Source organism: Myotis brandtii, unplaced genomic scaffold (assembly GCF_000412655.1).
Source record: "Myotis brandtii unplaced genomic scaffold, ASM41265v1 scaffold57, whole genome shotgun sequence".
In the NCBI taxonomy this organism is placed as follows: Eukaryota; Metazoa; Chordata; class Mammalia; order Chiroptera; family Vespertilionidae; genus Myotis; species Myotis brandtii.
This window is the reverse complement of record NW_005370133.1, coordinates 2,415,613-2,429,676: the sequence shown is the minus strand read 5'-3', so window position 1 is coordinate 2,429,676 and position 14,064 is coordinate 2,415,613. Positions and strand designations below refer to the sequence as shown.

Here is a 14,064-nt window from a genome sequence, read left to right as displayed (position 1 = left end):
TTACATCACTGGCAGCTCTTCCAGTTGAAAGCCAAATAACTAATTTTTCCAATGGGTATTTTTCTCACCTTATAAATATAGCCAATGTTATTTCAACAAACATATGGCAAACCATAGAGTTAAACTTCTAACATGTTTTGTATTCCGTCTAATCATGTTGGCTACTGCTTGTTCAGTTTTTACATGGAATGATAGGTTTAAATACCTCTTCTAGAGATATTTTATATAGATTTACTCTGAAGCACAAGGCTCCATAAAAGAGGTAACTTAAGGGGGTTTGTCAGGGAAAAGCCAAGCCTGTCACTTGTGTTCAGACAGGGTAGAAGTCAGTTTTATGAGAGTCACTGCACAGCAGTGAAGATTAGTTCTAACTGGAGTTTTGTTTTGTTTTGTTTTGTTTTGTTTTGGCTGAGTGGAGAGCAGGCCTCATAGAGGCTGCCATTTGACTTAGTTTTGGATGAATGCTACTAACAAGCCAGAATTAAGAGGTAATTTATGAAGATGCATGATAAAGGATGCTGGAAATAATAAATAGTCCATTGATGGTTGAAAAGCTGGAGAGACTTGAATGCCAAGAGTCTTGTTTCCTTTTGTTATGGTTCAAATTCTTCCCTCTGGGGGCCAGGAGAGGGAATAGGTATGTGAAATGCAACAGAAAGACTCTTAAAGGTCTAATCCCATTTGCACCTTGAGTTTTTGGCTCCTCCACCGAAAGGATGGAAAATATTACCTATTATTTTCATGATAAAAAAGCTGATTATTTCAGGATTCCAAGTTCTTGAAACTCCCCAAATGGAAATGGAAGGCCCCTGCTAGGATTTGAGGCATCATCTGACATGCTGTTCACGTGAAACTGAACAGAGCAGCTGACTAATCAGTTGTTCACTTGCAGATCGTCCCCCCAGGACTCAGGTTGGAGTTCTTATAGGTCTGGGAAGAAGACCATGATCATTTCTCCTCAAACACTTATGCCACAATAGAAATACCAGTCAAATATTGCAAACCATAAAAGATAATATAGAACAGATGTCTTTACCTTTTGGAAGTTCAATTTGGTTTTGATCAGAGATGAGCTTATCTTAAACCTAATGGAAAAGACATGCAAATACTCAGATTTTTCTTTGACTACCAAGAATCTAAAAACAAACAAACAACAAGAAAAAACACACCTAAAGTATTGTCTAGTCATAGGAAAATAAATGTTTAGAAATAGGAAAACAAACTAAGGAAACTAACAACCTAAAAAATATGCTTAAAGCAATGAGCATATACCTACATGTCTCACTTTAGATAAATGCAATTCTGGGCTCTGGAAAGAATTCTACAAACCTACTTCTTAAGAAATGAGTCCTCTTTTTAGGGCAGCGGTTCTCAACCTGTGGGTCGCGACCCCTTTGGCGATCGAACGACTCTTTCACAGGGGTCGCCTAAGACCATCCTGCATATCAGATATTTACATTACAATTCATAACAGTAGCAACATTACAGTTATAAAGTAGCAACGAAAATAATTTTATGGTTGGGTCACAACATGAGGAACTGTATTTAAAGGGCCAGAAGATTGAGAACCACTGTTTTAGGGGAACTTCTTGAATTTTCTGTATTAGTTATTGGCTAACATTCTTTCTAATTACTTAACTTGGTAGCACCAGCCTGGGAAAAGGCAAATAATTTAATAGTAGATAACATTCATGTTCTTTATGTCAAACACTGTAGGGTATCTTCACAAACCATATGTTAGATGCTATTAACATACCCACTTGACAGATGAGTAAGTTGAGGAACAGAGTAAGGAAATGGTCTATTCTCAGATTGCTGAGACTTAAACATATGTACTAGTAGTCTGACTCCAAAGCCATTTCTCTTTGCTACTCTATACTCTTTTTGTTAAATTGTTTATTGTTTAAAGTATTACATATAGTATTACATATGTCTCCTTTACCCCCATTAACCTCTCCCCTGCCACCCCCAACCCCCAGCTACTCTATACTTTTATGTCAGAGGCATACTGCCTCTCAAAGCTCTTGAGTTCCTTAATGAGTTATGTAGCTATACAATTATTCCCTATGTATTTTGACCCCAGGATGATAGTGAGGAACCTAATAGTGCTGTCAGTCAGCTGTGACTCTAGAATTTTGTGTGTGTGTGTGTTGGGGGGGGGGGATCTCATTGTGGGCTGTGGAATTAAGATCTCAATGGTGATTGATAGTATAATTCAGCAACTGCCAAGAGGGACAATTCAGCAGCTTCTAAGAGGTACAGTGTTACACTCCCCCAAGTTCATCTTGAAAACTTATGGGGTCAATTTTAGTTATTAGTCATTGGAGGCTGTCAATACTGGCAGTTATGGGGCAGGGCTCCAGAGCTCCAGAATGCTAGATCTCAGGATCTAGTAAAGAACAGCCCAACACAGTGCACACGTTATATGCAGGTGAAAACTGTTTATAACTTGAAGTTGGAATTTAACTATTGTACTAGTTAATACTTACTGAGTTTTCAGAGGAAACATCTCAGAGCAAGGTTAGCTATTAGTATAAAATTTAGGGGCAGGGGAAAAGTACATACATTTCAGAAAAATCATCTTATCAAAGACTATACCATTAGGGGTATTTGTGGTCACTTCAGTGCAATTGTATTGGACTCCTTTTGTAGTCGCCACCTCCTGGAGTTTCTACATGCAAGTACAAGCATCTGACTACTCATATGGCCTCTAGTATAGTTGTACCTGAGAAATAATGCATATTTACTTTAATATTTTATCAAATATTAATTTTCTCCTAAAAACATATTAGATAGCAGGAATCAAAATATTTTAAGTGGGAAAACAAAGCATTCTCAGCCTGACCAAAGTCTCAATCAACTTGTTCAAATATCACTAAAACAGCCATAAATATGTATATAACAATCCACCAAGGATTTTTATGATGATGCAGTTAAAACACCTATAAACCAGCATATCCTCTAATGGTTTCATTAAGGGTGTTTGTATAACATCAGCAATACTGTACAGTACTGGACACAGAATTAAGATCTTTGAACACTGCCAGAAGAGAACTCAGACCCAGGAGGAGCTAAATGCTCAGGAAAAGTGGGGAAGAGGTGGCCATAAAGCACAATGCATTTAAATGTGAGCACAAAGAATGACTCTCTTGGGAAATAGCTAAAATGACTTGTGTGCAACTCATTTTTTACTCTTTGAGTAAAAATATTTTCGGGTCAACAACAGAAACTTGAGTAGTGAGTCTCAAAAGTGAGGAATGTCTGAGGATGTAGCAAAAACATTTTTAAGGTACATTAAAATCTGTTCCATTTTCAACATAAAAGACCATACAAACTGTTATTATTCTTAAATAAAAAATAAACTGAGATTTTTTTGCCCTCACTAGGTGAATGATTTTCACATGAATAATTTTCAAGTCAAAGAACTTGAAACCTGACCCTCACACTCAACCATTCACATGGCTTTGGCAAAGTCACTTCACCTCCTCAAATCCTCTATCGATGAGAGGGAATGCTATCCTAGGCATGTCAGAGTTGAATATAGTCAGGGTGGGAATATAGTTAAGCCATCACCCACCAAAAGCTCAGTCATCCAGCACATTAAGCAGATCTGTGTCATGTATCCTAGACCTTTGCTTTGATTCTTGCTAGCAAATACTAACCTTCTCTCATTCATACTAACCTTCTCTCATCCATCCAGACTTGAGTGTGTAGTTGACTACAACTGGCTAGTCCAGAGGCAGGTGGTAAGTAGATGAACTGAGTCCACACCTTTGGAAGAAGGGGTCCTACTCCACCTAGCTACATTGCCCTGGACCAACACTGCACATGAAAAGAGAAGCTGGATCTTCTAGTGAATATTGTAGCATTTCTTCCACTGGGTCCGTGAAACCAACCTTTTTACTCAAATGATGAGCTCATTCTTGTGTTGGTGTTTGTGCTTAGGTGAGTTCTAGATGTATGGATACTATGCCTCTGTCTCTACAGTGGAATTCCTTATTCTATGTAGAAAAACTGTTAGAATTAACAAGATTCCTCTAAAGCAGTGGTTCTCAACCTTCCTAATGCTGCGACCCTTTCACACAGTTCCTCATGTAATGGTGACCCCCAACCATAAAATTATTTTTGTTGCTACTTCATAACTGTAATTTTGCTACTGTTATGAATCGTAATGTAAATATCTGATATGCTATATGTGTTTTCCGATGGTCGCGACCCACAGGTTGAGAACCACTTCTAAAGCAAACTAAGATGGAAAATTCTACTGTAAAAACAAAGCTTCTTAGTAACTTATCAAGAGATGGCATGTTCATTCTAGTGATGTTGCACAGTGAAGTGCTTCATCTCTTCCATTGGAGATTTCCCTTAGATTTCCCTCTTAGATACCTGAGGGATTTTTAGGATGAACAACCTCAGATATGTAGTAGCCTACCTCTTCTTAGGACTGGTGTTATTCTAGCAAGTAAAAATGCATTCTCAGTGGTGATGTCAGTATCCATATATATGACAGCTTCCAAAATCAAATATCGTTGTCAGGCATAGTTGTTACATAGAACAGGAAGAATTTTAGTGTTTACTGACAAAGTTCTTAGCTATAAAAGCATTTAATAATCCACAATCCTCATTAACTTCTGCCTTTTTCTTTGTCAATTTCTAGTAATCAAATTTCTCTTGGTTCTCATTTAGAATTATAAAAGACTAGAGGCCAGGTGCACAAAAATTTGTGTACTTGGAGGGGTCCCTCAGCCTGGCCTGTACCCTCTCGCAGTCTGGGACCCCTCGGGGGATGGCCACCTGCTGGCTTAGGCCCACTCCCCAGGGGATTGGGCCTAAGCTGGCAGTCAGACATACCTTTGGCAGCCCGGGAGTCCTCGGGGGATGTCCACTTGCCAGCAGGGAGCAGGCCTAAGCTGCAGTCGGACATCCTTGCACTGCTGAGGAGGCAGGAGAGGCTCCCGCCACCACCCTGTGCTGGCAGCCATCAGTCTGGCTTGTGGCTGAGCAGAGCTCCCCCTGTGGGAGCCCACTGACCACCAGGGGGCAGCTCCTGCATTGAGCGTCTGGCCCCTGGTGGTCAGTGTGTGTCATAGTGACCAGTCATTCCCAGTTGTTCTGCTGTTAGGGTCAATTTGCATACTCCCCTTTTAGTATATAGGATAGAGGCCTGGTGCATGGGTGGGGGTCGGCTGGTTTGCCCTGAAGGGTGTCCCGGATCAGGGTGGGGGTCCCGCTGGGGTGCCTGGCCAGCCTGGGTGAGGGGCTGAGGGTCGTTTTCAGGCTGGCCACACCCCCTTCAGGGAGGGGGGGCCTGCTGGGGTGACTGGCCAGCCTGGGTGAGGGGTTGATAGTTGTTTGCAGGATGTCCAAGCCCCCCAGCGGGGACCCTCACCCCATGAGGGTGTGGCCAGCCTGGGTGAGGGGCTGATGGCTGTTTGCAGGCTGGCCAAGGCCCACAGCCACCCAAGCTCCCAGTGGAGGCTGGCTGGAAGCAGGTATCTGGGATTTATTTGTCTTCTATAATTGAAACTTTGTTGCCTTTTGCGGAGTCGCAGCCGGCCAGAACAGGTGGGAAGCTTGGCTTCCTCCATCGCAGGGGCAACCAAGCCTCCTGCTTTCTTCAGCTCCTTGGCTGTCCATGCCATCTTGGTTGGGTTAATTTGCATATAGCCACTCTGATTGGCTGGTGGGCGTGGCTTGGGGCGTAGGGGAGATGCGGTCAATTTGCATGTTTCTCTTTTATTAGATTAGATGACCTTTTTCCTTCTCTGCTAGGTGTGATCATCTAGGCCAGACTGATTCAGTCTTGAGTATTGATGGCCAACTTGCTCATAAATAGTTTGGGGCTATAGCCTTTTCAACTTAATCTATAACCCATTTTTCTTTTGCAAGCAATCAATGGTAATGTTAGTATCATGAATGAAATAACTAAGTCTCAAGTCATTCTCTGGTTTGATTCCAGATCAAAATTGAATTGGTGTGATTTTTTTTATTTTGGGTTTAGTTACATGTGAAGCCAGCCTCCCCACCCCCAAATTGTTCTAGAACTCTAAACCTGAGGCACAGGATTTGTTTTATGGCATGTTCAGGGCAACATGGCTGGCTCCTAGGCTGGAGCCAACTGCAACAAAAATAGAGTGGACCCAAGGTTCTCAGAAGAGATGAAAGCATTTTGCTACCTAAAGGCAAAGACAGCTTTTCAAATGGTGCCAATACTCTCATTGTTCAAGTTGTGCAAGGCTTTCCTTCTAAGAAAGATGTCAAACTGTTCTCCATACACTAGCCTCATTCCTATAAACCAAATTTCATCTCACTTCCCACCTAACCTGTGCCCAGGTAAATTCTATTCAAACTCCAAAAACCAATTGACAGCTCACCACTTCCCTAAGCTGCTTTAACCAGTTTTCTTCTCAAATCCTTTCATCCAATCAAGAGCTAATATCTTTATACCAAGTTCATTCAGAGCCTGCCCTTGCCTTCACCAGGGCAGTGGTGACAGACAGCTCCTCTCTATCCTCCAAGGCCAAGTATCTGAAGTTATTTGTCAGGGACAGATGCCTGCTACCACAGGAGCTCAGACTCCACTCTCAAGTGTCGCAAAAAGTGGTTTAATCTGGTCATGTGGGTGGGAGGGGAATGTGGATTGTGGATGATTTGAGCTGTACATCTTTCTCCACCACTAAACCAGAAAAGAAGGAAAAGGAAGATGATAGAGAGTTGCCTTCAGTGGCTGAATTGATGGATAAGTGGCCAGAAGAGGCTGAGCAGGTAAATACCTTTCATCCAGTGCCAAATAGAAGCTTCTGGGAGGCCATAATGAGGATCTACATTCACACAGACATTTCTGTCATGACTCCCCAGATCCTTCTCCTCCTAGGTAGGGGGTTCATATAATACCCCAGATCCTCTCCTCCTAGAAGGGTCCATATGACACCCCAGGTCCTCTCCTCTTAGGGGAACCGATAACAATTCCTCAGATATCTCTCCCAAAAGAAGTGCCGAACAGCTCCCCTGACTCATCTCAACCTAGAAAGACTCAAATCTTTGGACACATTGCAGCTCAGGAGGGCCAGTCATAACTTCCCCAATTTGGTTCCTAATGTTCCTCATTCACTGCCCCGAACCAAAAGCAATAAAGCCCCAGAAAGAGCCTCTAGCAACACTTCTCCACATTGGAAGGATCCAGGACTCTTTCATCCCTCACACCTGAAGAATAGCAAATATGAATATAACTCAGACAACTCTCCTCCACAAAAAAAGCAAGCAAAATTCCATTTTGGAAATACACAGCATGATTCTAAAGGCTCTTCACCAGCCATGGGAAATCTCATACAAGCGCTTCACCTAGAAGACATCAGAGTCACACGTTGGATTTTTCTTTCTTCCCAAGTGACAGTTGGAAAGCCTCCAGTTCAGATCATTCTCCTCCATTGAAGAAACAAAGTTCAGGGCCCCAGGATTCTGATTCAGATATGTCACCTCCATGAAAGAGACCTGGAAGACTAGAGCTCGGTTTCTGAGCCCTCTCCACCAGGGAGGAAACAAGAGGGCCAACTCTTCTGATTCCTACCTGTCTCCACCTCAAAGCGCTCAGCCTCTGGGAAAGAAGGCTGCACACGTGTATTCTAGGGCCAGCACTGGGTTGGTGTTAACTGACAAACAGCGAGAGCAGCAGAAATTCAAGAAACCATGGTAGTTGAAGCTGAATTCCAATATGCTGAAACCATATTTCAAGATAAGTCTGGTCATAAAAGAAACTTGAAAGTTTAGAGCAAAGGAGAGAAACAGACAAGGACTCAGAGAGGTGCTCTATATGCCCAGTGGGGAAAGGGGCTTGTCTAGAGCCAGCAGCAGCAACAAAATGTGGAGGATGCAATAAAGAAAATGCAAAAGCCTCTGGCCTGCTGTATTAATGATATAGATGTGGATCAGATGCTGAGAGAACAAGAAAGATAAGGGGACCCCATGGCCAACTTTATCAAGAAGAATAATGCCAAGGAGAACAAGAATAAGAAAGTGAGACATCACTACAGCGGCCCAGCACCTCCTCCCAACAGATTCACCATCTGTCCTGGATATCACAGGGATGGATGTACAGATGCAGTGGATCTGAGCAGAAGCGCTTTCCCAGGCTTGCCAGCAGGAAGGCGATGGAGAGACTGGCCCACAAGTGGAGTGTTGAGGATGTGTAACTTCTCTGAGACTATGGGAGTGGCTGAGGGTTGTGGTAGTGGACGTAGGGCAGCCAGTTGTCCAGCTGTAACAGTTGCCTATACTAATAATCAGGGCCCACACACATGAGCAATTGTTGAAGACTAGTTTTGACCACTAGCATTTGAGAAGACTATTTGAGACCTGACGTTTGGACTGAGGCACCTGTAACTTCTCAGGTGTGCCAACACCAGTGATTGCTGCTGACTTACAGAAGAAACACTGATTTTCCAGCGTCCCAGGGTTTGTTCTTGGTTAGGTTTTTAAAAAACATTTATGTTCTTAAAAGTTCAGTCAGACTGATTTCTCCTTGACATGCTTGTGGGAAGTAGCCTGGCACTATTCTCAGTGCTGGGTATTTGAAGTGTGTAGCCTGTAGGGTAAGCGAGGATATAGCCCAGTTCCACCTCCCAGTCAGTGGAATGGTGTCCGCCTGGCCAGTGACCATGAGGAGCAGGGCAGCACAGACCTGAGTGTTTCCCTCGTCCTTGATGGCTAACAAGCTTTACCAGGTTCTCTGTCCTTGGTCTGACCGAAGGCCTTTCCCAGCTCGGTTCCCCCCACCCCTCCTCTTTTCCCCATCTCCCCTTTGCTAGTTAAGCCTCTAGCCTATCCAGGTCCAATGTGGAAACTCACCCAACTGGTGGCCATCAGGTCTTCCCCAGATATGTCATGAAGGCTATGTCTTTCCCTCTGGCCCCCCACATGGGTTTTTTCTATCTAGAGCTAGCAAAGAACAACATGGTGCTCCCTGGGGTGGAGCTGCTACAGTACATAGCCATTCTAGAGGACAACAGATTTCTCCAGGCAACTTTTGAGAGTCGAGAATCACAGATCTCAAACACTGCTACTTGAATATTTAGTTAATGAAACTCCTGTTGAGACAAATTAACCCAAAATGCTCTTTTCCCACCAAAATCCTGGTAAGTGTGTTTCCTCTCCCCCTCCACCAGCTAAAGACATTCACTTGCTGTGACTACAGCCCAGATGTCCCTTCTTTGCCAAATAATCACCTCTACACGGTCATCTGTTTACCTTAAAACCTATATATGAGTGATAAGAAAAATGAGTCAGGTTTCCACGGAGGTCTATAAACTTGTTACAAGTCTTACAACACCTCGGGTCATGAGAATCAATCAGCCCTTCTGAAATGGTTTCACCAGCTGGTCACCCTCACTCTGCTGGAGAGAGAATCACTGGATTGAAAGTGCCCTTGGCCCCGGGCTGTGGAAACGTGAGTCTGTGCAGAGTGGGGGAGGCAGAGTCAGAGAGGGGAAGCCAGCCTCTTCCTGAGAGCTTTCTGACACTAGGTAGCGAGACTACTGGGAGGCTTTGTCCTTTAGCTTATGCTCATTTGTCTTGATTGTAGATTCCTAAACTCCCATTTCTCTGGCAGGTCAGAGAAACATTCCCCACAAGATGACAGACTGTGCACTGCTCGACTCAGGATGTTCTAGTTAGGCTTCTGCACTTGCCTGGAGTCCCAGCTGAAGGTGAATTCACTGAAGGCTCTCCCACTGCAGGAGTAGCTGGGGCGCTGCACCACCTTGCTGCAGGCAAAGGTCTTGTTAATGACTTCAGCTGAGCCACAACTTCAGTGTACCAACTTCAGGTGCTTGATTATAAAACAGAACACAATTGAGGAGCCTGAGCTTTTAAGATCTGAGACAGAGGATGAAGGAGGGTCCTAATGCCAGGCAAGATGGAGAACTTGTGCTCAAACTCTGCTTAACATCGGTGGAAGCAGCCTCATGTGGGGCTGCTATCAGGTGGACTTGCCCAGCACCAGATGCTCGTTTCCATGTTTCTCAATGACTTGCTGGTCTATGGCAGGGGTGGGCAAACTTTTTGACTCGAGGGCCACAATGGGTTCTTAAACTGGACCGGAGGCCTGGAACAAAAGCATGGATGGAGTGTTTGTGTGAACTAATATAAATTCAAAGTAAACATCATTACATAAAAGGGTACGGTCTTTTTTTTTTTTTTTAGTTTTATTCATTTCAAACGGGCCGGATCCGGCCCGCGGGCCGTAGTTTGCCCAGGGCTGGTCTATGGTCTCCACCTAGGTTTTGAGGCTTGCACTCAACTTAGAACACCTCAAATCAACCCAACTTCAGCCATTTTACCACCCCACATGACTTCTAGATGTTATTTCACATCCAAATGTGTATTTTCAGTTCCTGTTTTACCCAGAACATTAAATGAAAGAAGAATCACTTTTTAAAAATATATATATTTTTTATTGATTTTAGAGAAGAAGGGAGAGGGAGAGATAGAAACATCAATGATGAAAGAGAATCATTGAATGGCTGCCTTCTGCACTCCCCCACTGGGGATGTAGCCTGAAATCTGGGCATGTGCCCTTGACCAGAATTGAACCCAGACCTTCAGTCCGCAGGCTGATGCTCTATCCGCTGAGCCAAACCAGCTAGGGCACCATCACTTTTGATGTGTGACCACTGAAGTCTCTGCTTGGTTTGCTTAATGGTCAACTAATGATTGAACAGAGACTTAAATGCTTTCATCAACATAAGAAATGTCCAAACCTGTAGAGAATTTTTGAGTTTATTTGAGTCAAAACAAGGTCTCAAATACTTCAGCAAATAACAGTTTTGCAGTTTCTTTTTTTTTCTAAGAAACACACTTTAAGTAATGCTAATTTAACCAATGAAGAAAAAACTTCTATCAAAATATACAATTTCTATTACAGACTAGAAAGCTAATATTAAAAAAAAAAACTAGCGGCCCAATGCATGAACTTCATGCAAGAGTAAGTCTTCCTTCCCCCGGCTGTAGGCACTGGCTTTCCTCGCAGCCCTGGCTTCCTCCAGAAGGACGGAAGGATGTCCAGAAGGATGTCCAGTCCAATTAGCATATTATGCTTTTATTATTACAGATAGTTGTAGGCCAAAAAGTTTACTTATATGAATGACAGGCATCATGTGATCCCTTTGAAGCACAAAAGCATCGGATGAGATCTTTTGCTCAATCCATGACCTTCATAATTAGTGAGATTTTGATAAATTCATACAGCTTGACACTCAGTCTTTAGATGAAGGTATATCCACGCTTCTTAACCCAGATTTCCCGACTGGGAAACCACGTAATTCAGAATCTCAAGTGGGATTTATGCCTTGCCATGTAGCTATCCAGTGTATCCCAGAAGCTTAAGAAAAGCAGTCTGTCCGAGTGGCGTTGGTAATAGCTGAGCTCCAGCACTGTTATGTTCCACTTCTGAATGTTGGCGTCTAGAGGAAGGTGCTCATATTTCAGATGGAAGGCTTTAATTTTCGCAAACACGTCAACTGGCGATCCATCAGGCAAAAGCCATGGCCACCCTTTGAACTGCCAGGCGTGACCGTGCACGAAGACGGCCACCACCTGGTCCCAGTCCTGAGGCGTGAGTTTCAGAGGCTGGTCCACGACTCTGTAGGGCACCGTGAGGCCGAGCGCGGTGCCCCTGGGCTGCGCCCGGTCCTTTCTTCTCTGTATCAGCGTTTCATTCTCTCGTCGGCAGCCCTGTTTCTTCTTCTCATCGGATGGGACAAACGTCAGGTCCTGCAGGAGGTCCTTGGCATTCAGCATGGTTATGAGAGAGGTGGTGGCCGCAGGGATGATGATGATGGGTGTTCGAGAGCCTTTCTTCTGATTCAGGGGAGGTCTGGCCTGAGAAACTGGCCTGGGCACTGGCACTGGCTGTGCCGCGGGAGTCTGAGTCTCACGGGCCGCCGCGCCCTCTAGCGTCACGGACTCCAGCGTCTTCCCATGGTAGGTGCCCATCGTGTCAATGTGGAAGCCTCCCGTTTCTTGTTTCCCTTTGAATCGTTCCTGGTCATACCTGTCGTAGGCAGCTGGGATAGGCTGTGTGGTAGGCAAGGTGGGAGCCGCAGGTGCTGCACGGGGGGCCGGTCGCTGCTGAGGCGCGCGCCCTTTTTCTCTGGCTTCCACAGACTGAAGAATTGCAAAAACATCCTTGGCAAAGGCCTTGCCCCTGCTCTGTAGGATAGTCGTGCGTGTCCTCCCCACTCTCTCTCTGCTGATGATGTCCCGGGTCACATCCACGTCGGCGTCCACAAAGCTCCTCTGTTGGAGAGCGGTTCTGTCATCACCCAAGTCGGTCTTGATGGTCGATCTTTTCTTGGCCATAATTTTGACTTTGATGGCCGCAATTTTCTCCACGGACATGGCTTCAGACAAAGGCCTGATCTGTCCAGTCTGTACACTCCCTTCTCCGTGGGCCTCCAAGCGGGCAGCCCATCGCTCTTTATCGAGGCGCACCCGCTCTGCGTCCTCAGTCCGCGGTTTCTTTGCTGCTGGAGCTGCATCCGCGGCGCAATTCACCTGAGTGGGTCGCGGAAGCCCGATTTCCACAGGGGCGCTGCGGTCGATGCTCGCCGACGTTGATGCTTCGCCACTGAGATATCTAAGTAGGTCTTTTCGGTCAGGCCTTCTCACCACAGGGATGTTTTCAGTGGCTGCGCGGCGGACATAAACAGGATGAGAGAGGTGCACGTTATCAAGTAGAAATAAGATAGAATCCAGCGTGTAGTACTCCTTGGGTCGGCCTTCCTGTCCAGTCCCCCACACCACGTAGTTGGTCTTCACGTTCTTGGGCCAGGAGAACTCGCCGCCAAAGATGACTTTGTCCTCCTTCACCACGATCTCCTTCTTCTGGATGCTGTACTGTCGCAGGACACTGAGCACGTCTGCCATCTTCCGCCTCCTCGCCACCTGGGCCCCGTGCACCAGTACCGCTGCCTCCCTGCCTCGCGGGGCCGCTGTTGTTGCTGCTGCTGCTGCTGCTGTTGCTGCTGCTGCCGCTGCTGCCGCCGCCTCTGCCTCTGCCTCTGCCTCTGCCGCTGCCTGGGCTGCTTATGCCATGCACCCAAACTGCTGTTTCTTTTATACATTTGAAATTAAGGCGGGAATGTAAAAAGATTACATGAGGGTGGGAGATAATGAGACAGGGATTGGATTATAAGATTATGGGTGGTTTCTTAAGGTGGTTGCTTCTAAGAAGTTTGAAAAAAAGAGGATTACCCTGGCATTCCAAAGGTGTGTTAACCTAGATGCACAAGAACCATGAACAGGGCTTGCTTAAGGCAAAGATAAATATTTTCCTACAGATATAGGCCTGGGGCGTGACTGCCCACCAAGAGCTGCCCAGTTGGGAATTTGTGACTAGATCACCCTTGGCGGTTACTTTCCAAAGAACCCCCTTTTCCACCCACACTTTGAGCCAACACAGCTCCCAACCTCTGTGAGGGACTGTGTGCGCTTTGAGACATGGCTTCAATGCTCTGGCAGGCCGTTTACCCCTTTACCGGAGCTTTCACTCCTGCTTATACAGAGCCTCCCTTCCCCGGCTGCCAGCTGCCGCCTGGCCTTCCTTTGTTCTGCACCAACCCCTGGTGGTCAGCACTTGTCATAGCCAGCGATCTGTCTCCCAGTCGAACTCCTGCAGGGACAATTTGTGTGTATATATATATTCACATTGTCCCACAGCTTCCTCAGGCAGGGAACGGGATTCTGCAAGACCTCCATCATTTTCCTATAGCGGCTAAATAGCAGCTCTACTTCCCGGGTCTGACTGGGTTGTGACCAGAGAGAATCTGGCCTCGCCAATGTCCTAACAGCAAGGCTAGACTATCGAAACCTGGAAGTGTGGGAGTGTTACCACCCCCAGCAGCACACTGTAAAGATGAATGGCTGGCATTCTACAACTGTCAATCCGATTCAATGGATCCACAGGCCTCTCTAAGGCCCTCTCCTGTGACTAAGTAACCTGCTATAAAGTTTTCTTGAAGCCATAGCCAGCTCAGTAGTGCCCCACCTTTAGCTGCTTTCCCACATCTC

At 45.4% G+C, this 14,064-nt stretch overlaps 1 protein-coding gene and 1 pseudogene across 1 annotated transcript; one reads left to right on the top strand and one right to left on the bottom strand.

Moving 5' to 3' along the window:
- The first annotated feature begins 6,633 nt into the window (after positions 1–6,633).
- Positions 6,634–8,189, top strand: LOC102248569 (annotated as a pseudogene).
- Positions 8,190–11,316: 3,127 nt separating this feature from the next.
- On the bottom strand, positions 11,317–12,973 carry LOC102241390 (parafibromin). The gene has a single exon (XM_005878673.2). It carries the CDS (start codon positions 12,919–12,921, stop codon positions 11,317–11,319), a length of 1,605 nt encoding a protein of 534 aa, XP_005878735.1. The 5' UTR covers positions 12,922–12,973.
- Between the last annotated feature and the right edge of the window lie 1,091 nt (positions 12,974–14,064).